The sequence below is a fragment of the Caretta caretta genome, chromosome 1, assembly GCF_965140235.1.
Source record: "Caretta caretta isolate rCarCar2 chromosome 1, rCarCar1.hap1, whole genome shotgun sequence".
Lineage (NCBI taxonomy): Eukaryota > Metazoa > Chordata > Testudines > Cheloniidae > Caretta > Caretta caretta.
Window position 1 is genome coordinate 265,657,539 of NC_134206.1, and position 24,169 is coordinate 265,681,707.

At 43.8% G+C, this 24,169-nt stretch overlaps 3 protein-coding genes and 1 long non-coding RNA gene across 4 annotated transcripts; 3 read left to right on the forward strand and 1 right to left on the reverse strand.

Moving 5' to 3' along the window:
* The first annotated feature begins 641 nt into the window (after positions 1 to 641).
* Positions 642 to 2,244, forward strand: LOC125630018 (histone H4). Its single transcript, XM_048835405.2, has one exon. The coding sequence runs from the start codon at positions 1,035 to 1,037 to the stop codon at positions 1,344 to 1,346; it is 312 nt and encodes a 103-aa protein (XP_048691362.1). The 5' UTR covers positions 642 to 1,034; the 3' UTR covers positions 1,347 to 2,244.
* Positions 2,245 to 10,422: 8,178 nt separating this feature from the next.
* Positions 10,423 to 14,738, forward strand: LOC125630025 (uncharacterized). Its single transcript, XR_007354532.2, has 3 exons — positions 10,423 to 10,577; positions 12,794 to 12,840; positions 13,333 to 14,738. It is a non-coding gene; the product is annotated as an uncharacterized LOC125630025 (long non-coding RNA).
* On the reverse strand, positions 11,474 to 12,106 carry LOC125629990 (histone H1.01-like). Its single transcript, XM_048835374.2, has one exon. It carries the CDS (start codon positions 12,104 to 12,106, stop codon positions 11,474 to 11,476), a length of 633 nt encoding a protein of 210 aa, XP_048691331.2.
* An 8,000-nt stretch (positions 14,739 to 22,738) lies between the features above and the next one.
* Positions 22,739 to 23,297, forward strand: LOC125630019 (histone H4). Its single transcript, XM_048835406.2, has one exon. The coding sequence runs from the start codon at positions 22,801 to 22,803 to the stop codon at positions 23,110 to 23,112; it is 312 nt and encodes a 103-aa protein (XP_048691363.1). The 5' UTR covers positions 22,739 to 22,800; the 3' UTR covers positions 23,113 to 23,297.
* Positions 23,298 to 24,169: the final 872 nt, after the last annotated feature.

Here is a 24,169-nt window from a genome sequence, read left to right on the forward strand (position 1 = left end):
TTACAACTTGTGCAGATTGAAAAAGAATTTCCATCAGAGGGCAACAGAGGATACGACAGGGGAAAAGGTGGCATATTTCTCAGTTTTTGTGAACCCCTTCTGATCGTTTCCATCCATGCTTTCAATGTGTGTTGTCAAAAATGTGTGTAGACAGTAGCAATTTCAAAGTATTTTCCTCAGTTTTTATGCAGAAACTCAAATCTTCCGAGCATAAAACAATTATTTATGCCTATGAAGAAGAGGCATGAGTCCTGGAAAGGGGAAAGGAGTCTGGTTTTCTGAGCGATTATTTCTGCAGTCATTCAAATGACGTCATACTTTTGAATGTACTGCAAAAAGAACAGCAACAATAAAAATACCTTCAAATGGGGGAAGGTGGAGAAAGAAATACGGACGTAGCGTATGAGGGCATGACTCTACTTATAATATTCATCCAGTGTACTCTTTGGAAAATGGCCGCGACAGATGGTTTGTCAAAAAATCTGATTGGTCAGATTTTGCCGCAGATTACAAATCACTGAAAACAAAAGGAGTATTTTCCAAAGAAAATAGCCACAAATAGGAAGCACTGTTATCTGAATACCCTCCAGATAGAAAAACTACAATAATAGAAAATAAAAGAGAAAGTGCAGTTTGAAATAGACTCTTATGTCGAGCAATTCAGAGACCGACCGATATTGGCACAAATGTGGGATTCAGCAGAGGTAGGAATTAATAGAGGTAGGAATAGATAATGTGTCTCGGTATAAATATAATTGAAATATAATTCGAAAATTTGTGGAGGATAAATGGAGCAGTATACAGACAATGGTGAGTGCAGGAGGAAAGGAAAAAGAAAGAAAAGGGGGGGGTCAATAAGCTGCCTCTCAATCGAACAGCATAAAGAGAGCGGTGAGCGGAAGAAGGAAGGAATGGACAATAAACTAGGCCTCGCCCCTTTTCCAGTACAAGTTTTCAGTCAGGTCGGCTCACAGCAATATAAAGAGAGAAGAGGTTCCTAAGCGTGCATAGAGTGTTTTGATACTCGTAGCAATATGTCTGGGCGCGGCAAAGGCGGTAAAGGACTCGGAAAAGGAGGGGCTAAGCGCCATCGGAAGGTACTTCGTGATAACATTCAAGGTATTACTAAACCGGCTATTCGTCGTTTGGCTCGTCGTGGTGGTGTCAAGCGTATTTCTGGGTTGATCTATGAAGAGACCCGTGGTGTGCTCAAAGTTTTTCTCGAAAACGTGATCCGTGATGCTGTTACTTACACCGAGCATGCGAAGCGGAAGACTGTGACAGCCATGGACGTGGTTTACGCTTTAAAACGACAGGGTCGTACTTTGTACGGATTCGGAGGTTAAGCTTTTCTTTTGACTTAAGTTAAAAATCAAATAGCAAGAAACACAAAGGCTCTTTTAAGAGCCACCCATATTTTCGCAATAAGAGTTGTATTGCTAAATAGTCTTATGAAAGTACAATGTATTATATTTCAGTTAGATAGGGTTTTTGTATTGTCTTAGTGGTTTTGCTTGATAAAACATGCATTGGAAATGAAATAGAAAATAAAGGAAGTTCTTTTATTGTAGCGTTGGCGGCTAAGCATTTGTATTAAGAGACCATTTAGCCAGACCAATCTTTGTTTCCTTTAGCACAAGTCTGATAGCCAGCTTTCTTGCTAATAAGCAGAACACTCTGGTTTCCTGGTAGAGGAAAACATAATGAAAAATGATGAAAAAATGTAAAAAAAAATCCCAGTCTATTGAAAACCTTTACTCTGTTTTCAGTTTAATTTAAAATCTTAGTTATGGAACTCTTTTAATATCTCCCCTTTCGCCTATCTGCATTAATTAGAGATTTCTGAATCTATGTTGGTGAGTTCAGTTGGATAAAAGTATTTCTTACACAAAGTCATGTCACTGGGTCAAAGCCAGTCTCATTCATATCAAAATGCCCTATCCACTTAGCCTGAAACAATATATAATCTTCAGCTTGATCTAAAATAGGTACCTGGCATGAGCAGAGGCAAGCTGTTACATTAAATCACCGGTCACTGGTCATTTCCATTGTCTTGTTTCTTTAGTGACTGAGAACCTAAGCTAGTATAATCTTTTATAGCTTTGAAAGTCACAATACAATATCTTGCATTACCTTTGGCCTCCATAACTGTGAAGAGTGCAGGCCTGACGTTTCAGCTCACAACTACATTCATGGTTGCCACCAACTTTCTTTTGGCATCCTCATGGTAGGAGACTGTATCCCCCAGCTAGGCTTTCAGTATAAACTGAGTTTCTCTAAAAGTTCCTTAAACAGAAAGAAAAACATTTTAATCCAGACAATAAATTATTTTATATTCTCAGAAGAAAACTACTTTTGTTTGCTGGTGCTGGAGTCTATATTTGAAACAAGCAAAAAACCCTGTTAATCCGCCTACTATAAATTTTACATATAAAAGCAGCTGTGGTTGTGTTCACCAGCTCTTTTTACACACTTTGGAAAACCGGAAATGCTGAAACTTAAAATACACAAAAACCTACTTTGGCTCGTTTGTTACTGCATTATTTAATTCTTAATTTGAAACGTGTTCAGATGCGTTTTAATGGATTACATCTTTTTTATTGAGTTGGTGGCTCAAAATTCTTTCTGGAGTAAGAAAGCATGTGGTTGGAGGCGGTCTCGGTAGCATCAGACACAGTCTCTTTAGCTATTTTCCCCGGCCACAGCAGCAGCCTGGATCTCCCCGAAAAAGGTAATCGTAACTGAGGGCTTTGCTGCTCTAGCTACAAATTAGTATTGTCGAGATATCCTTAATACTCATAACAGTGGCTAATATTCTTTTGAGACTGAGAGTTACAGAAATCAATTTGGAAGTTGCATTTTCCAAATTAGGTAACTGGGATTAGTGCGGGAGACAAGCATTGTCTCTTTATACACTCCACGGTTAGGAGACTACGCGGGAAAAGGCACAACTTTGCAGCGTAAGGGATGGAAGATGTCTGTTGCCGTGGCACAGCGGCTTCAGTCTCCAAGTGACAAAAGCCAGGACAGTCAGAGAAGCAAAGCTGTTGGTGAGTTATAGGCAAAACCTCCTTTTGCACCGGGGAGGTGGCTAAACCCTTTCGTAAATTTGAAAAGCCCGCGCTGTGCAAGAATTGGTGGGTGATAAACCCTTTTGTACGTTTGAAAACGTCGCGCTGTGCAAGGAGTGCCCAATCCCAACCTGTCCTATTTTACCAGTTAACGGAGCTACCTAAACGCCCCTGCAGTCTGTCGCAGGGAGTGGTTTGGAATACGCATTCCGCACCAAACTATTCCCCAGGGTTTCCTGTTTGATTTACAAACAGATTGGGCATCCGTTTGGAGACCGTTATTCTCCTAGATCTGACCACAAATAACCTGCAAGAGATGTGTGTGGGACTTGAGAGGTGTAGAGATTAATACTGACTGTTCCTGGTAAAAATCATGCAGTGGAAAATGGATGACTATGAATTAAATCTAAACAAACACACAATTTAAAAGCTGAAAGCGATCTACACTGACCACAATTTAATTCAGTGTTCATGGGAGGGGAAAATGCCACTGCTCTTGTTTGAACATAGTTCCTGTTTGAAAAATAAGGGGAATATCCTAGCCCCTCTGATGTGTATGAAAGCTTTGCCATTTATTTTTATAGGATAAGGATTTCATTATTTTCTGTCACCCTGTTTCCTATTGGATCTTAAAACATAAATAAATCCTTACTTTGACCTTGCAGGTGGCTCTTAAAAGAGTTTTTGGATTGGTTTTGGACTGATTTTAGCTTGATATATCTTCTTGGTCACAAGGGAGTGTCCTGCCTACCTTCAGGCCATGCTTTTGCCCAATAAAACAGAGAGTCACAATGCCAAGAACAAGTAAAATAACCAACGATCAAACTAAAATCAGGCTGGCTCAAAACAGTGGATTAAATTTGTGACAGTGTAGATTGCTTTTAGCTTTTTAATTGTGTGTGTGTGTGTTTAGATTTACTGCGTTACAGACCTCCTCGTCATTATGTATAAAGAGTTGTAGATAGCGTGGGATGATAATCCTATTTTCCACTGAATGCATCCGATGAAGTGAGCTGTAGCGCACGAAGGCTTATGCTCATATAAATTTGTTAGTCTCTAAGGTGCCACAAGTCCTCCTTTTCTTCTTGCTGTCCCAAGCTGTACTGTCTGCCAAGCAGCTCAAGAATTTCAGTGATCAGATATTCCAGAACCATGGCCATATGGGCCAGAGCTCTAGTCCAGCCCCCATCTGCTCAGAATAATTGACCTTCCAGAGCAGACAGTGCACACACATGGGAGGACTCTTTAAAGACGGTAATCTCTGTGCTATTCACACCAAGAGGGTTACCGTTATGCCAAGGATGCTGAGGCTGGAGCATCTGGAGTGAGAAGGCTTAAAAGCTACGCCACCAAATTTTCATACTTAATAACTACGCTGGAGGACAACACAAAAACTCTCCTAAGAGCCATTACATTCACACTGGATAAAGCTGTAACACAGTGGTTCTCAAACTTTTGTGCTGGCGACCCTTTTCATATGGCAAGCCTCTGAGTGAGACCCCCCCCCCCCGCCCCTTATAAGTTAAAAACACCTTTTATATATATTTAACACCATTATAAATACTGGAGGCAAAGAGGGGTTTGGGGTGGAGGCTGACAGCTCGTGACCCCCATGCTATAAACTCACAACCCCTTGAGGGGTCCTGACCCCCAGTTTGAGAATCCTTACACAACATCTGCCCTTCTAATATCAAGAATACTGTGTACTTGATTTATATAAAATTGTCCTGGCAAAATATAAAACCAATAAAATGCTCTTAATATCTTAAAATCACCTTTGGTGTGGGAGAACCTAGGCAGCCTTTTAGATGTCTTGCTTTAATCACTAATACTACTTAGGGTATGTCTATATTACGAAATTAGATCTAATTTATAGAAGTCGGGTTTTTAGAAATTGTTTTTATATATTCGAGTGTGTGTATCCCCACATAAAAATGCTCTAAGTGCATTAAGTGCATTAACTCGGCGGAGTGCTTCCACAGTACCGAGGCTAGCGTCGACTTCCGGAGCGTTGCACTGTGGGTAGCTATCCCACCGTTCCCGCAGTCTCCGCTGCCCATTGGAATTCTGCGTTGAAATCCCAGTGCCTGATGGGGCTAAAACATTGTCGCGGGTGGTTCTGGGTACATATCGTCAGGCCCCCGTTCCCTCCCTCCCTCCATGAAAGCAGCAGCAGACAATCGTTTTGCGCCTTTTTTCCTGAGTTACCTGTGCAGACGCCATACCACGGCAAGCATGAAGCCCGCTCAGGTAACGGTCACCGTATGTCTCCTGGGTGCTGGCAGACGCGGTACTGCATTGCTACACAGCAGCAGCAACCCCTTGCCTTGTGGCAGCAAACTGTACAGTACGACTGGTAGCCGTCCTCGTCGTGTCCGAGGTGCTCCTGGCCATTTCGGCCAGGAGCGCCTGGGCAGACATGGGTGTAGGGACTACATTAGAAGTGACTTGACCAGGTCATTCTCTTTAGTCCTGCAGTCAGTCCTATTGAACCATCTTATGGTGAGCAGGCAGGCGATATGGATTGCTAGCAGTCCTATTGTACCATCTTCTGCCGGGCAGCCATGAGATGTGGATGGCATGCAGTCCTTCTGCACCGTCTGCTGCCAGCCAAAGATGTAAAAGATAGATGGAGTGGATCAAAACAAGAAATAGACCAGATTTGTTTTGTACTCATTTGCTTCCCCCCCCCCCCCACCCCCGTCTAGGGGACTCATTCCTCTAGGTCACACTGCAGTCACTCACAGAGAAGGTGCAGTGAGGTAAATCTAGCCATGTATAAATCAGAGGCCAGACCAACCTGATTGTTCCAATAAGAACAATTACTTAGGTGCACCATTTCTTATTGGAACCCTCCGTGAAGTCCTGCCTGAAATACTCCTTGATGTAAAGACACCCCCTTAGTTGATTTTAATTCCCTGTAAGCCAACGCTGTAAGCCATGTCGTCAGTCGCCTTCCCTCCATCAGAGCAATGGCAGACAATCGTTCCGCTCCTTTTTTCTGTGCGGACGCCATACCAAGGCAAGCATGGAGGCCGCTCAGCTCACTTTGGCAATTAGGAGCAAATTAAACACCACACGCATTATCCAGCAGTATATGCAGCACCAGAACCTGGCAGAGCGATACCGGGTGAGGAGGCGATGTCAGCGCAGTCACGTGAGTGATCAGGACATGGACACAGATTTCTCTCAAAGCATGGGCCCTGCCAATGCATGCATCATGGTGCTAATGGGTCAGGTTCATGCGGTGGAACACTGACTCTGGGCTCGGGAAACAAGCACAGACTGGTGGGACCTCATAGTGTTGCAGGTCTGGGACGATTCCCAGTGGCTGCGAAACTTTCGAATGCATAAGGGCACTTTCATGGAACTTTGTGACTTGCGTTCCCCTGCCCTGAAGCGCATGAATACCAAGATGAGAGCAGCCCTCACAGTCGAGAAGCGAGTGGCGATAGCCTTGTGGAAGCTTGCAACGCCGGACAGCTACCGGTCAGTTGGCAATCAATTTGGGGTGGGCAAATCTACTGTTGGGGCTGCTGTGATGCAAATAGCCCACGCAATCAAAGATCCTGATGAGAGCAGCCCGCACAGTTGAGAAGTGTGTGGCGATAGCCCTGTGGAAGCTTGCAACGCCAGACAGCTACCGGTCAGTCGGGAATCAATTTGGAGTGGGCAAATCTACTGTGGGGGCTGCTGTGATGCAAATAGCCAGTGCTATCACTGAGCTGCTGATATCAAGGGTAGTGACCCTGGGAAATGTGCAGGTCATAGTGGATGGCTTTGCTGCAATGGGATTCCCTAACTGTGGTGGGGCCATAGACGGAACCCATATCCCTATATTGGCACCGGAGCACCAAGCCGGCAAGTACATAAACCGCAAGGGATACTTTTCAATAGTGCTGCAAGCTCTGGTGGATCACAAGGGACGTTTCACCCACATCAACGTGGGATGGCCGGGAAAGGTACATGATGCTTGCATCTTCAGGAACTCTGGTCTGTTTCAAAATCTGCAAGAAGGGACTTTATTCTCAGACCAGAAAATAACTGTTGGGGATGTTGAAATGCCTATATGTATCCTTGGGGACCCAGCCTACCCCTTAATGCCATGGCTCATGAAGCCGTACACAGGCAGCCTGGACAGTAGTCAGGAGCTGTTCAACTACAGGCTGAGCAAGTGCAGAATGGTGGTAGAATGTGCATTTGGACGTTTAAAGGCATGCTGGCGCAGTTTACTGACTTGCTTAGACCTCAGCGAAACCAATGTTCCCACTGTTATTACTGCTTGCTGTGCACTCCACAATATCTGTGAGAGTAAGGGGGAGACGTTTATGGTGTGGTGGGAGGTTAAGGCAAATGGCCTGGCTGCTGGTTTCGTACAGCCAGACACCAGGGCGGTTAGAAGAGCACAGGAGGGCGCGGTGCGCATCAGAGAAGCTTTGAAAGCCAGTTTCATGACTGGACAGGCTACAGTGTGAAAGTTCTCTTTGTTTCTCCATGATGAAACACACTGCCCCTTGGTTGACTCTACTTCCCTGTAAGCTAACCACCCTCCTCTCCTCCCTTCGATCACCACTTGCAGAGGCAATAAAGTCATTGTTGCTTCACATTCATGCATTCTTTATTCATTCATCACACAAATAGGGAGATGACTACCAAGGTAGCCCAGGAGGAGGGAAGGAAAATGCCACACAGCACTTTAAAAGTTTACAACTTTAAAATTTATTGAATGCCAGCCTTCTGTTTTTTGGGCAATCCTCTGTGGTGGAGTGGCTGGTTGGCCGGAGGCTCCTCCACCGCGTTCTTGGGCATCTGGGTGAGGAGGCTATGGAACTTGGGGAGGAGGGTGGTTGGTTACACAGGGGCTGTAGCGGCAGTCTGTGCTCCAGCTGCCTTTGCTGCAGCTCAACCATACACTGGAACATACTGGTTTGATCCTCCAGCAGACTCAGCATTGAATCCTGCCTCCTCTCATCATGCTGCCGCCTCATTTGAGCTTCAGCCCTGTCTTCAGCCTGCCGCTTACTCTCTTCAGCCCGCCACTTACTCTCTTCAGCCCGCCACCTCTCCTCCCGGTCATTTCGTGCTTTCCTGCACTCTGACATTATTTGCCTCCACGCATTCGTCTGTGCTCTGTCAGTGCGGGAGGACAGCATGAGCTCAGAGAACATTTCATCACGAGTGCATTTTTTTTTTCTTTCTAATCTTCACTAGCCTCTGGGAAGGAGAAGATCCTGTGATCATTGAAACACATGCAGCTGGTGGAGAAAAAAAAAAGGGACAGCGGTATTTAAAAAAGACACATTTTATAAAATAATGGCTACACTCTTTCAGGGTAAACCTTGCTGTTAACATTACATACATAGCACATGGCTTTCGTTACAAGGTCGCATTTTGCCTCCCCCCACCGTGTGGCTACCCCCTCAATCCTTACCCCTCCCCGTGACTAAGAGCAGGGAACATTTCTGTTCAGCCGCAGGCAAACAGCCCAGCAGGAACGGGCACCTCTGAGTGTCCCCTGAAGAAAAGCACCCTATTTCAACCAGGTGACCATGACTGATATCTCACTCTCCTGAGGGTAACACAGAGAGATAAAGAACGGATGTTGTTTGAACGCCAGCAACCATACACTGCAATGCTTTATTGTACAATAATTCCCGAGTACATGCTACTGGCCTGGTGTGGTAAAGTGTCCTACTATGAAGGACGCAATAAGGCTGCCCTCCCCAGAAACCTTTTGCAAAGGCTTTGGGAGTACATCCAGGAGAGCTGCGAATGCCAGGGCAAATTAATCCTTTCACATGCTTGCTTTTAAATCATGTATAGTATTTTAAAAGGTACACTCACTGGAGGTCCCTTCTCCACCTGCCGGGTCCAGGAGGCAACCTTGGGTGGGTTCGGGGGGTACTGGCTCCAGGTCCAGGGTGAGAAACAGTTCCTGGCTGTTGGGAAAACCGGTTTCTCCGCTTGCTTGCTGTGAGCTATCTACAACCTCCTCATCATCATCTTCTTAGTCCCCAAAACCTGCTTCTGTGTTGCCTCCATCTCCACTGAAGGAGTCAAACAACACGGCTGGGGTAGTGGTGGCTGAACCCCCTAAAATGGCATGCAGCTCATCATAGAAGTGGCATGTTTGGGGCTCTGACCCGGAGCGGCCGTTTGCCTCTCTGGTTTTCTGGTAGGCTTGCCTCAGCTCCTTAAGTTTCACGTGGCACTGCTTCAGGTCCCTGTTATGGCCTCTGTCCTTCATGCCTTGGGAGATTTTGACAAATATTTTGGCATTTCAAAAACTGGAACGGAGTTCTGATAGCACAGATTCCTCTCCCCATACAGCGATCAGATCCCGTACCTCCCGTTCGGTCCATGCTGGAGCTCTTTTGCGATTCTGGGACTCCAACATGGTCACCTCTGCTGATGAGCTGTGCATGGTCACCTGCAGCTTGCCACCCTGGCCAAACAGGAAATGAGATTCAAAAGTTTGTGGGCCTTTTCCTGTCTACCTGGCCAGTGCATCTGAGTTGAGAGTGCTGTCCAGAGCGGTCACAATGGAGCACTTTGGGATAGCTCCCGGAGGCCAATACCATCCAATTGTGTCCACAGTACCCCAAATTCGACCCGGCAAGGCCGATTTAAGCGCTAATCCACTTGTCAGGGGTGGAGTAAGGAAATCGATTTTAAGAGCCCTTTAAGTCGAAAAAAAGGCTTCATCGTGTGGAGGGGTGCAGTTTTACATCAATTTAACACTGCTAAATTAGACCTAAAGTCCTAGTGTAGACCAGGGCTCAAAGTCGCAGCCATCAGGGTGTGCACGCTTTTATTTATAAGCATAGTTCATAAACCAAATAAGGGGGAAGAACACCTTTAATCAATGTTCCCATGAGAAGCTTGCTGCGAGAACGTTAAATACCGGTGGTCAAGCGTGCAATCAACATAATTTCGATATCTCATATAACGTAATTTATGCGTATCAAAATGTCTTTTAGGCAGGGTGCTTTGAAATTTGATGAGTGTCTTGCACTAAATGGAACGTGTAAAATGAGTTATGCTCCTGCGTTACAGACGGAGGGTCCTAAAAGTAACCCTCTCTTTTTAGTTGAACCACCAAAACAAGAGAATAATAGTTCCCGCCCCACTATTAATGCAAATTTGCGGACTGCTTTTCTTGGTTAACTATTGGCTGTTAGACTTAAACTTTCCCATCCGACGTCACCATTGGTTAAAGGTAGATCCTCATCCCCAAGGCACGTTGACAGATCTGTGAACATTTTAGCCTATCATAAGCCCTTTTATTGAAAAAAGAGAAGAGATATAAAAGCAATGTGTGAAAACGTTATTCTCCCCCCCCACACACACACACACTTTTTTTTTTTTGAGTGAGGCGCATTTAATAGTTTTTGCGTCATAATGTCGGGCCGCGGCAAGCAGGGAGGTAAAGTACGGGCTCTTGGGCTGCAGTTTCCAGTGGGCCGTGTATACCGTCTGCTTCAGAAAGGTCGCTATGCGGAGCGGGTAGGTGCCAGAGTCCCGGTCTATATGGCTGCGGTGCTGGAGTATCTGACCGCTGAGATTCTCCAGTTGGCTGGGAATGCTGCTCGGGACAAGAAAGCCAGACTCATTCCCCGCCATTGGCAGCTCGCCATCCGTAAAGACGAGGAGTTTAACAAGCAAGAGCTGAAATTATCTGACTTTCTGAGAAAAGTGAAACAACTACAAAAGAAATTTTATTTATTCCCGGTTTATCTCTGGAAACAGTAATTCAGAAGTATCATAAGAGTGGGGAATGGATTAGAATCTATATGAAAAGTATATTATAGCAAAAGGGTAATAACAACGAGCAGCGTTCCCTTACCCACTGCTTGGATGCCGATTTAAAAGAACGTAGAGTTCAAAATAGCCCACAAATCTGACTGGAAAACAAATAGATTTCCTGGGGGGAATAATTTTGTAGCCATTAATCTTCTCAAGGAGGGGCAGTGTGAGTTCATATAGATTCTAATCCATCCCTCCCCCTCTTATGATACTGTTAAATTACTGTTAAAGAAAATAAAAGTGCGGGTTTTTCAAACTAACTACGGCTCTAATCCCTATCCCCGCTCCTTCCAGGTCAGAAAAGAGACTTTTGTCTATAGATCACTAAAAATTTAGCATTTCAGACTGTTTTTCTCCGAGAGCGCGGAACTAAAGCTGATATGGAGCAGGTAGGATAATACGCTTTCCCAGAGCCGTGTATCTGTCCTCTTCTGTTGCCATCTGAGAAGGGAATTTCTGCCCTTCAAGAGAGACACGGTTAGGTTATTAAGTAAGTGATCCCGACATTTCAGCTCCTTTTGGGAAGGGATGGGTGGCTCTTGAAAGAGCCGTTGGGTTTGTTTGGCTGAGACGATTCCTTTCCTCTTTAATCAGTTTCACTTCTTGGGGGCCGCCTTCGCTACTTTAAGTTTACTCGGCTTGACAAACTTGGCCTTCACCGCTTTGGCTTTACTCGGGCTCTTAGGTACTTTCGTGGGCTTAGCGGCTGTAAGCTTTTTGGGGCTCTTGGCCGCTTTCTTGGCTGCGGCACCTGCTGGTTTCTTGGTTTTTTTCGGGCTCTTTTTCACGGCCGCAGCCTTTTTTGGTTTCTTGGAGGCGCTGGCGGGTTTCTTGGCAGCTGGTTTCTTAGGCTTTGCCGCTGCCTTTTTTTTCGGCGTCTTTTCCTTGGTCACATCAGGCTTTTTGCTGAGTTTGAAGGAGCCGGATGCGCCGGTGCCTTTGGTCTGCACCAAGGTGCCCTTGCTCACCAGGCTCTTTAGTCCCAGCTTGATGCGGCTTTTGTTCTTCTCCACATCGTACCCCCCGGCGGCCAGAGCCTTCTTAAGAGCGGCCAAGGAGAGCCCTTTGCGCTCCTTGGATGCGGACACCGCCTTGGTGATCAGCTCGGTCACGCTGGGACCCGAGGGTTTGTGAGCTTTGGTGCCTCCTCCTGCCTTCGTTTTTTTGGCGAGGGATTTCTCCCCAGGAGCAGTGACATGGGGAGAGGCAATAGGTGCCGTTTCTAACATACTGGCAGAGTATCTGACAGTCTGGGACAGAAACAAACTGTAGCAGATCAGCTGCCTGGTATTTTTAGAGATGAACTGAGGTCTTATTGGTGAGTTAAAGAGCCCGCCCAATTTCATTGCAAAAGGCCTCGCAGTTCAATTTGTGTTTCTTTGTAATTAAAAAGTTCATTTTTTAGATAATATCTGCTACCAAATCGCTCAGTTTCTTAGCTGGGTAAAGAGGAAACAAGGTATTTTTAGTCTACAGAGTTTTCAGTTGTAGAATATAAAGATGAGTTAAAGAAGAGCCCATAAACTCTGGAACCCGAAGCTAGAGAGACCTGGGGAGAGGGTAACTTGTTTATGCTTACAAATGAAAATGGTACAGTTGTCAATAGAATTACATTCACAATGAAATATTATTCTTTAGGGCATTTTCTCCAAGTCAGAATATAAAACTAAGTATATGAATGGATCTCCTCAGTGTAAATTAATTTTGAAGAGAAGGAAGTAACACAAACTTGTCCCTGAGTTTTGAAAACAGAATAAGAATTGGCTCCCTTAACAATGTCTTTTACCTCCTACAATCCTTTAATTCTGCTGAAATAGTGCCACAAACAAAATCATGAAGGACTTTTTAAATACTTATAAAAGAATGTTTATGCTCTGAACATTTATGCAAATAATTGTTATATTTTGCCTTTTCAGATATTCCGACTGAAGATAAGCACGCTAGCCTATTTTACAGTTTCAAAGTAATTTTAATGTTATTTGTATTTTCCCTTAAAAAGTAACTTTTTAAAATGTATCAAGCAAGTAATTTGCTAAACAGTGTTTTGTATTTTAGTCTCTTTTTACAGCATTATTGATTAAAACAACAATTAAGGTACAATGTTGTAGTATAAACATAAACTATAGGGATACCATTATCTAGAGATGAAAATTCAGTTAATAAATTATTTTCTTCTATTTAATTTAATGTTATATAAAGGTGGCTTCTTTAAAGCGTATAATTAATGATACCACTTTATTTAGTTGTCTGAATTGCAGGAGACTGTTGTATATGTTCTGTAGCACTAATATAATATGACTCATTTGATGCCTTTTTAACAGCTAAAGGGAACTTTAAATCTCTCTCTCTGTGTACCTTCTCAGAGCCAATCACTTCAGAAAAGGACTGAATTATCTGTAACCTACTTTGCACTCACAACAAAGGAATGAAACTTTTTGTTCTCTTTGCATTCCAGAATAACAGTTCTCACTTCTTGTGATGATCTTGGGTTTAAGCTGGTGAAAACTAGCCCACAAATCATCTCCTAAAAAAGCAGAAAGAAGCTGATTCTGTGACAGAAGATAATATAATGTGAAAGATAAAATTAAGGCATCATATACTATTTGATTAGCCTGTAACAGCTAATAAGCAAGTGTCTACTTAAATATCCAGGGAAGATTCTGGTAATAATGTCAGAGGGTTTTTTTGTCTCTTTTTGTTTTGTTTTCCACCCTACACACATTGTGATGTGAGCAAGGCTCAAAAAATATTTGTTAGAAATAACAATAGCTATATCCTAATGAATCCCCAAGTTTATTTTACTATGTCCCTTAAAATGACTCTCTTTCTCAAATACTGTATATGATGCAGTATATGACACATACACCCAGGCACTGGGACAGGGGAAGAGATGAGAACATTCATGGTGATGAATTGAGAACTTCACACATCAGAGCTCTTGTTTCAGTTTTCATTCATTCTCATTAGGTGTCTTTCACCTGTGACTGTTGTACAGGCTCCCATGTTCCCTATTGGAGTGCAGAGTCCCATCCCTATGCAGTAGACCCAGGGGCATGGAGTGGCCAGGAGGCGGCAAGACCGGGTAGCTGACTGATGAAGGGTTGTGCACAGGCATTCAACAGGATTTGGGTAGCCTATATAAAGCAAATTCAGATTCATTCAGCCAAGGGATTCCTGAGATATAACATATCCAAAATGAGATGTTTGCACATATCAAAATTCTATAAAGTCCAAATGTATAGGTAAATTGCCTTAGAAATTGGCATGATGGAACAATGCCTCAGGTAAAAATTGCGTGGCAAAGTTGGGGTTATTTGATCAGTGGGTGATGATATACCCCCAATATTCAAAATCCACATGCATAGTAATATTTTAAAAGCAAAAGAGGAGCAGAGGTACACTCCGTTATACAAATGTTGAGGGTCATTGAGTCAAAAAGTTCCTCATATACAGCCCTTCCACTAAGAAGATGATTTTAATATTCAAATTCCTCTATAATCCAGAGACTTGAAAATAAGTGTGATGCATCAGGGTCTGTGGCAGATTTGTTTCATAATTGTGGGATCATTTGTGTAAGGTGTTTTTATTCTACTCCTCCAATATGGACCTGATTTCAATATTCCTATTGTTCTAATATCCATGTACATAGGACATTTGTATTGAAAACTGGTATTCCACAAAAACTGTGGGGGGATAATTTTACTTTGAGGGGTGGATGAAAACAAGTTTGGAGATGAACCAAGCAGCTCACCCTTCTCGGAGGTGTTGTATCAGAATGCATTTATCTCCATGGATTGTGCACAGTTCTTTTCCCCTTCCCAGCCTCCAAAAAGGAATAAAGAATCTGGGGTTTGCCTTGTCTTCAGCTGCTTGATCTGTTCCTCATAACCCTTCAGTTACCAGATTCCCTTTTCACCTTGGCCTCTGCACTTTTACTGGGGGCAGAGGGCAAGATGCAGGAGAAGCCCAGAGCTGGTGCAGGGGGAGGCTAAAGTAAACCCACAAGGATCCTTCATGCCCTCCCATAGTTGTCTCTATCATCATTTCCCCCTCTCTGCCACCACTTCCTCAAAAATCAAGGAAAACTCACTACCCAAAATCTTGGTTAATACAGAGTTTATGTTGACTGGCAGTGCCTCTTATCTCTAAATGTCAAATGCACCTAAACTTGAACATCTGTGTGTTGGATTGAGATTCACTTACTCAGCAGATGGGTCTAACAAATCTTTTATTTAGGCAAAACACTCAGCAAGTGGTGATCACTTACTTAGAAGTGGGAAGTTCATCAGGATGATCTAATCACAGTCACCTCCAGCACAGGCCAATACAGCTTTAACCTCCCTTTGTTAAACAAACTTATAACTTACTTATTTACAGCTTTTTGTTACCCTTTCTTACACATATTTTCATGTTAACTCTCCTCTGTCAGTACAGGTTTAGTGTTCAAGCTGGTCTTCTGCATCTTTTTAGTTACTTTGTCATTTCTTTTTCTCACAAACATGATTACTCTGCAATTTCTTACACATGCACAGTTCTATTTATGCTTACGCTGTTAAATGTTGTCAGAACAGACTCTTAAAATTCACTGCAGGATTCTGTCAAGCCTAAATATATCATCAGCCTCAACACTTCCCATCATGAAGCCATAGAATCCTTTCTAAAGCTTCATCAAAGCCTGTATTTCATAGACATTATTCTCTTTCTCCACTACCTAACCATGTTCCTAACCTTCCAAATAAATGCAATTAACACCACTACTAGGATGGCTTGCACAATTACAAAGCCTGTTGATATCATGCGTATCCATGGATGTTCCCCAATATAGTACACTAACTTCCACTATGAGGAATTCCACAGTGTATCTATGTTGCTTTGAATATTTTGACTCTCCTGTCTTCAGGTCAACAAATGTTTTGGACATCTACTCAGAAGACTGGAAAAGGGCAAATATAGTGCCCATCTATAAAAAAGGAAATAAGGACAACCCAGGGAATTACAGACCAGTCAGCTTAACTTCTGTACCTGGAAAGATAACAGAGCAAATAATAAAGCAATCAATTTGCAAACACCTAAAAGATAATAAGGTGATAAATAACAGTCAGCATGGATTTGTCAAGAACAAATTGTGTCAAACCAACCCGATAGCTTTCTTTTACAGTGTAGCAAGCCTTGTGGATGGGGGGATGCAGTAGATCTTGACTTTAGTAAGGCTTTTGATACTGTCTCTCATGACCTCATAAACAAACTAGGGAAATACAAGCTAGATGTAGCTACTATAAGGTGGGTGCATACCTGGTTGGAAAATCGTTCCCAGAGAGTAGTTATCAGTGGTTCAGAGTCATGCTGGAAAGGAATAATGAATGGGGTCCCACAGAGATCAATTCTGGGTCCAGTTCTGTTCAATATCTTCATCAATGACTTAGATAATGGCATACAGAGTACACTTAATAAAGTTTGAGGATGATACCAAGCTGAGAGGGGTTGCAAGTGCTTTGGAAGATAAGATTAAAATTCAAAATGATCTGGACAAACTGAAGAAATGGTCTGAAGTAAATAGGATGAAATTCAATAAGGACAAATGCAAATTACTCCACTTAGGAAGGAACAATCAGCTGCACACGTACAAATTGGGAAATGACTGCCTAGGAAGGAGTACTGGAGAAAGGGATCTGGGGGTTATAGTGGATCACAAGCTAAATATGAGTCAACAGTGTAACGCTGTTGCAAAAAAAAGCAAACATCATTCTGCGATGGATTAGCAGGAGTATTGTAAGCAAGACACGGAAGTAATTCTTCCACTCTACTCAGCTCTGATTAGGCCTCAACTGGAGTATTGTGTCCAGTTCTGGGTGCCACATTTCAGGAAAGATGTGGACAAATTGGAAATGTCCAACTCTAGAGATTGCACAATATTTGTCTTCTCCAGCCTTCGCAATCTTGACTTGACCTTGTCCCCATTGCCTCAGCTGTACTGTGTGATTTTTTTCTTCATCGAAGGAGAATCCACAAACTGGCAATGCAGTTCATCACAATGACATATTAGGTACCTTGGCTCTTTGAACAACATGAGGTATTTGGGGATTTCCAGACTCCCCCACCTGTCCTTACTAGTATCCAAGGAGGAATGACATATACCTTAAGGATGTAACCTGCCATGGTAGGTTCCAACTTATCTATAGGCTGGACACTATACACTCTTAATGCATCACTTAGACCTGTGACCACTGGTACTGCTAGTACCCAAGGAATTATCCATGTTTCATCAAACGTGCACCTTTTCTGAGCATAATGGATTCCTGAGTAGCATCCCTGCTCCAATCTACTCCTTTTATTTTTGTCTATTGTTCTAGCAGCTTATTTCTTATGAACCCATGTATTTCCCCATGCTCAATTTCATTTACTCCAACTTGAAGCTCCTGTGTTAAGAAACACAAACAGGTACTTTGCCTTTGACAGATTATGATGGTTCATGATTTTTCCTAGTTTATTGAGTGCTGCTTCCACTTCTCTAAACATCTGTCCTGTTATCCTAGCATCCTGAACACCCTTTAAATTCTCCCCTATATCCTCATTCCATTGTTTATTTAATTTTAACAGGTTTTACAATTGAACTCTCATGCTCTAATTTTCCTCCCACAATATTGTGATTCCATGCTGATGTTCCCAATGCCCCAACCCTTAGTACAGTTTCCATATCTTTTTTTAATTTCTTTTCCCCTGACTCTTTCCCTTCTCAGGCCACCAAATCTCCTTGAATTCAATCCCATCCATTGGCTGTCTGAATTTTTGCCTGACTTCTTATATCATTTGTATTTAGACGTGCAAATATTTCACATGACAGAGCTGCTGTGGTAATGTAAAATCGGATACATTCAATACTATAGGTATCACTTGTTACTGTGTGTTATTACTCATAATCTGATGTTCACAATTTATCATTAGTCCATCATCAGGTCATGGTTCCATTTCTGGACATGGTTCATTATCTTCCTTCAATTCTAGAGTAGTAGACATTGTTACTCCAGTATGTTCAGGAGTGGGAGTGGTACTCTGCAAGTCCTTAATCACATTCAGAAAAAAAGGTCAAAGTCTCAGTCACTTTCCTGGCATGGTAGTGGATTCATGGGCGGTAGTTCAATGATTTACTAATATAATTGTAATATTTCCCAACAGTGTTAACTGTGTGGTTAGGTTAGCCATTACCATCCCATTTAAACACACCATCCCCACTAGGTCCCCCATTCCAAGTCCCTGCTCCTGAGAGCTGTTAGGATCTTCCACCTTGGCTGCAGTCCAGTCTGTACCAGAACATTGTAGGCTTTTTTGCATGACTACCTGGGAACCGTAAGGCTAGGGTGGTATTCTCCCCCTCATGCACTGTCCCCTCATTGTTTCTCTGCTGTATCCTGAATTCCATGGATCCCAACGTAGTTCATATTATGCCTCCCATGTTAATCAACATCTGAAAAAGAAAACAATTATTCTTGCTTCCCTTTTTTTACATCAGTAGATTCCTTTCTGTCCCTCCCTCTGTACAGGTTCAGCTGCATTGCATGCAACCATCAACTCACCACCCATTTTTCATCCTTTACCTGAACCAGGTATACTGATGGACTAGCCTTATCCATTACATAGCAGGGACCCTCCAAAATGGATTTGGGAAAGGGCTTTTTCTCTGAGACATACTGTACAAGCACCTGATCTCCTACTTCATGCTCCACGCCAGAGACTTGGCCATCAAAATACCTTTTCAGTTTTCATTGGGCCTTCCCTAAATTAAGACGTTTACATTTGTAAACTGCAATTTTAATGTTATATGTTGGCTTTGAATACATTTTTCACAGCTGAGATAACTTTGGGGGTGGTGGCTCTGTTAACTGCTGTATGTTAGAAATATTCTGTATCGAGACCGCTTTGATTTCCTTATTCTTTTCTAAGTTTCATCCAGCTTCAATATAGGTACCATTGCTGCTACACTTAAACTGTTCTTTTTCTGACAGCAATATTAGTGGCTACGTTACTTTATTTTTTTATTGATCTTAGTAGATAGTCCTTCTCTCAACATGCCTTTTTTGTAAAAAAAGAATCATCAACATTCCCTTTAATACTAACATTTTTTAACAATTTAATACTTGCACTAACTTTTTCTCTCTGTAGTGTTCATAATCTGTACAAAACTCCATTTAACGTCACATCCCCTTCCTTAAATCACTCAGCTTCCATTTTTCATTTTGGAATAGGACATTTCCTAAGGCTTCACTAGCTTCTAAATTCTGGGATTGTAAACTTTTCACCTTTTTCCCCAGTGTGGCACAATTTTTTAGCCAATGCATTTGGAAGCTTTAAGCTTATCTCTGTGTCTTTTATATTCATTTTTCAGCTTTACACATTTTGAAGCTGTGTCTGCAAAGCTGTACTCCAGATACAGCCTTTTAAAGACAGCTGTGTTTTGTTGTCCAAGATTGTCAATAACCACACAGATCAAGTCCACTGCCTCTTTACAGTAAAGATACGGTTACAGGGGAGGGGGTTCCTGTTCCTTAACCTAGATACACACATCCATACTCTCCTCCCCCGCCCTCAAAATTTCAAACATAAAGTAAAAACTTCAGGAACTAGTATGCACAGTTCCAGAACGTCAGTGTGTGTCACATGCTCCCTGCAATGTAAAGAATGACTCCCTTAACTGTATACACAGTGTGTGAACTACTGATATCAACATGTTCTCATTGACATGTGAGAAAAGGTTAGCCAAATCCACCATTTTAGGCCTTAGCTAAAATCCAATATGCTCCCAAACACTAAAATCAGGAAATACAATTAAGGCAATATCTAACACCTCTCCTCACCCCCCAAATCTTAATTCTGCCTTTTCTGAGCAATGGGCCGAGTCCCAAAGAAAATCCTGTCTTTGGTTAGTTTTAACTAAGCCTTGTAGTACACTGTGTCATGTACCACCAGACTGCTGGAATGACCCAGAGCAATAGAATCATAGAAAAGTAGGGCTGAGAGGTCATCAAGTTGAGCTAGCTCTGCACTGTGGCAGAACCAAGTAAACCTAGACCATCCTTGACAGCTGTTTGTCTATCCAGTTCTTAAAATCCTCCAATGATGGGGATTCCACAATCTCCCTTGGAAGCCTATTCTGAATCTTAACTACCCTTATAGTTAGAAAGTTTCCTAATTTCTAATCTAAATCGCCCTGGCTTCAGATTAAGCGCATTACTTCTTGTCCTACCTTTAGTGGACATGGAGAACAATTGATCTTAATTCCTACTTTTTTTCAACGTTTCTTCATAGGTCAGTGTAGTGGGGTGAGCACCCACTCCAGCCCTGAAGGGGTTGGAAAAGCCCTGCAGAGGGATGGGGCTGGGGAAGGGAGCAAAACCCCGGCCGATTGGGGGAAGTGGAGGCAGCTGCGGGCCACGCCCCAATCAGGGCCCAGCTGGCTTTATAAAGGCTGTGAGCCAGACACTCAAAAAGACTTTCTTTCTTTCTTTCGAGGGAGAAGGGTCTGGGTGTAAGGTGTCAAGCAGAACACCTAGTTTGGTGCAGGGCTGGGGAAAGGCCAAGGGAGCCTGGGTGCTCCGGCCTAGGGAAGCCCCAGGCTGAGGGCCTGGTAAATCCTATTATGTATGAGGGTTGCAGGGGGCAGCCACGGGTAGGCAGAGGTAGCAGGTCCAAATCCAACCTTGCTGGTGATGAGTGGCTCATACTGCAGTCTGCCCCAGGGTGTGGGGGCTAGCTGGTGACTGGCAGGAGCCTATGACTGAGGCAAGGTAGGGCTAGTGGGTGGGGGGTTCCCCTGGAAGGGGGAGACCCAGAACTGTGGGGTAGTGCCAGGGGGCAGCACCCAAGACAGGGGCACCGGGGTCCTGGGAGGGACATGGGAGCCAGCAGCAAGGCGAGATGCCGGCCTGAAGAGGGCACTCTGGAGGCTGGAACGCTAATTCCCAAGGACAACCAGCAGGAGGCACTGCCGGTGAGTCTGTGCCCAGTTAGTCAGGTTTCTAAACCTTTTATTATTTTTGTTACTCTCCTCTGGTCTCTCCAGTTTGTCCACATCTTTCATAAAGTGTGTTGCCTAAAACTGAATGTAGTATTCCAGCTGAGGCCTCACCTGTGCTCAGTAAAGTGGGATAATTGTCTCCCGTGTCTTGCATGCAACACACCTGTTAATACATCTTAGAATATTGCCTTTTTCATAACTGCATCACATTGTTGACTCTCATTCAATTTGTATTCCACTCTAACTCCCAGATCATTTCTAGCAGTACTACATCCTAGACCAGAGGTGGGCAAACTATGCCCCGCGGACCACATCCGGCCCGTGGGACCATCCTGCCTGGCCCTTGAGCTCCTGGCCAGGGAGGCTAGCCCACGGCCCTTCCCTCACTGTCCCTCTTCCCCTGCAGCCACGCTGCAGCGCGGACCTTGCTCTGGGCAGAGGAGCTGTGCACTCCTGCCGAGCAGAGTGGCAGCGTGTCCAGCTCTGGCTGGGTGGTGTGGCTGCCAGACATGCTGCTCTGAGCGGCACGGTAAGGGGGCTGGCGCCGGTGGGTTGGATAAGGGGCGGGGAGTCCCAGGGGGCGGTCAGGGGACAGGAAGCGGTTGGATGGGGCGGAGGTTTTGCAGGGGGCGTGACGGTCAGGGGATGGGGAACAAGGGTTGGATAGGTGTGGGGTCCTGGGGGGCCTGTCAGGGGTGTGGATAGGAGTTGGGGGACTGGGAGCAGGGGGGTTGGATAGGGACTGGGGTCCCGGGGGGGGTGGTTAGGGGACAAGGAGCAGGGGGGTTGGATAGGAAGTGGGAGGGGGCAGATAATGGTCAGGGGCCAGGCTGTTTGGGGAGGCACAGCCTTCCCTATCCAGCCCTCCATACAGTTTTGCAACCCCAATGTGGCCCTTGGGCCAAAAAGTTTGCCCACCCCTGACCTAGACAGTTAATCCCCATTTTGTAGTTGTACACTTTATTTTTCCTTCCTAAGGGTAGTACCTTGCACGTATCGATATTGCATTTAATCTTGTTGATTTCAGACCAATTGTCCAATAGTGCATCAGAAAGGAGAGAGAAAGGGTACCTGGGCCTGTGTGAATTCCAGTGCAGATGGCAGGTGCTACAGGTCACTGAGAATATAGAAAAGGGTTAGAAACAGGTAACGCTCACATATTCCCCAATTTTCCATACATAACTAATGGAATGTCAGATTCTGGAAGTGGTAATAAATGCCATTTTAGCACATCCTTTGGCTGAAATTAAGGCGTACTTATCACATTAACCGTCTTTATGCATGCTTTGGAAAATGGCAGTGAATGTGGGGTATAAGAAAAGTGAAAGAGGTGTCAGGAAATCTGATTGGCCACATTTTGCTGCACACTGCAACTTTTTAAAAATCTAAGGAACATTTTCAAAAGAAATAGCCCATGGTGTGAAACACTTTTTCTGGAAGATCCTCCAGAAGTGAAAATACACCAGTGACAAATAAAAAGCACATTTTGAATGTGGCTCTTATTTTAAGGAGTTTAAAAGGACCAGTATTGCTGGAAAATCTGGGATTCCAATAATTAGGTAGGATTTAGTAATGTATAAAAGTACAAAATTTCAGGAAATACTACAGAAATAAATGTATATATCTGTACTCAAAAGATTTCTGAATTTTAAAAGAAGCAGTCTGCTGCCAACGGTGAGCGGGAGGAGGGTGGGGGAGGGGAATGCTCTCCCGCTTTTCTCTTCTAAATGAGCATTGTACAGAGGTCAGTGGGGGAAGGAAAGGGAAGAGCACTAGAATAGAACCGCCTCTTTGCAGTTTTCAATTAGGTCGGTTTCAGTTGTATATAAGGAGATGAGCCCACATACGGTTACATAGTTCACAAATAAACCAGTTTATATTTTTTTCATTGTGTGGAGTAGTGCTGAGGTAGTTATGTCTGGACGTGGTAAAGGTGGTAAGGGACTTGGAAAGGGGGGCGCTAAACGCCATCGGAAGGTTCTTCGTGATAATATCCAAGGTATTACAAAGCCGGCTATTCGTCGTTTGGCGCGCCGTGGGGGAGTAAAACGTATTTCGGGACTGATTTACGAAGAGACGCGTGGCGTGTTGAAGGTGTTTTTAGAGAACGTGATCCGCGATGCTGTTACTTACACTGAACATGCCAAGCGTAAGACGGTCACAGCCATGGATGTGGTTTATGCTCTGAAACGCCAGGGCCGCACTCTGTACGGATTTGGTGGTTGAGTCTTTTTCCCACGTATAATTAACAACGGCTCTTTTCAGAGCCACCCATACTTTCACAGTAAGAGCTGGATCAGTCTAATCAGCACGGGAAGGAAGATGAGCGAGGAAAAAATACTTGGTACTGAATTTTTTTTATCTAAGCAACATGTTTGTCACTCTATTAGACAAATTGTATAGATAACGCCTCTGTTTTACTGCTAACTCACGTAGAGGAGCGGGGTTCAATCATGAAGGTCTGAAAACCACAAGTAAAACAGTGCCTCAGGGAACACACCACAAACCTTAACTGGACTCCTACCTTTTGTGTTAATTCATATTTGGTTTAGAATATAGAAGTAATAGTTTTAAAGTATTGAAGGTATTTAGTTAGCAGCATTTAGCTGTAGATGGTGTCCTCAGACGCAGTCTCTGGCCAGTTCCTCCAGCAGTCGCAGAGGTACAGGAAGGTGGATTTACAAGGAAGAGTCCAGCGCATTTTCTAGAAAGCAGCATTATGGGGGCATTAAAAAACACCTCCTAATAATTGCTAATATTATTTTGAGATACTATATCAAATCTATTAGGAAGATGCATTTTGTAAAACAGTTAAAGAGGATTAGTGCGGGAGCCAATCATTCCTTCCGTATAAATGCTGCCGTTAGGGGACTGATCTACAATAGCCATAAGATTACCGTGTAAACGCATATCGGCCTACGTCTCCGAGGAGAGAGAGAGGGAGGGAAGCGGGAGGAAATGTTGGCGATTTTAGAAGCAAAAATCCGTTCTCTATCTGGTTTCTGGGCGCGGTTTAAAAACAACTTCCTGCGTTTGAAAAGCCCGCGCTGTGCAAGGATTAGTCAATTACAAACCTTGTGGGCGTTTGAAAAGCCCGCGCTGTGCAAGGATTGCCCAGTGACAAACCGTCCTTTTAACCCCTTCAAGGAGAGATCCCTAATCCCCTTTGCTCGGTTGGAGGAGGAGGGGGAGGTTTTGAATACTAGTTCGGTACAAAACTACGTCTCGGGGATTTTCTATTTGACTTTCCAACAGGTGTACCAGTCATTTGAAGACCTTTATT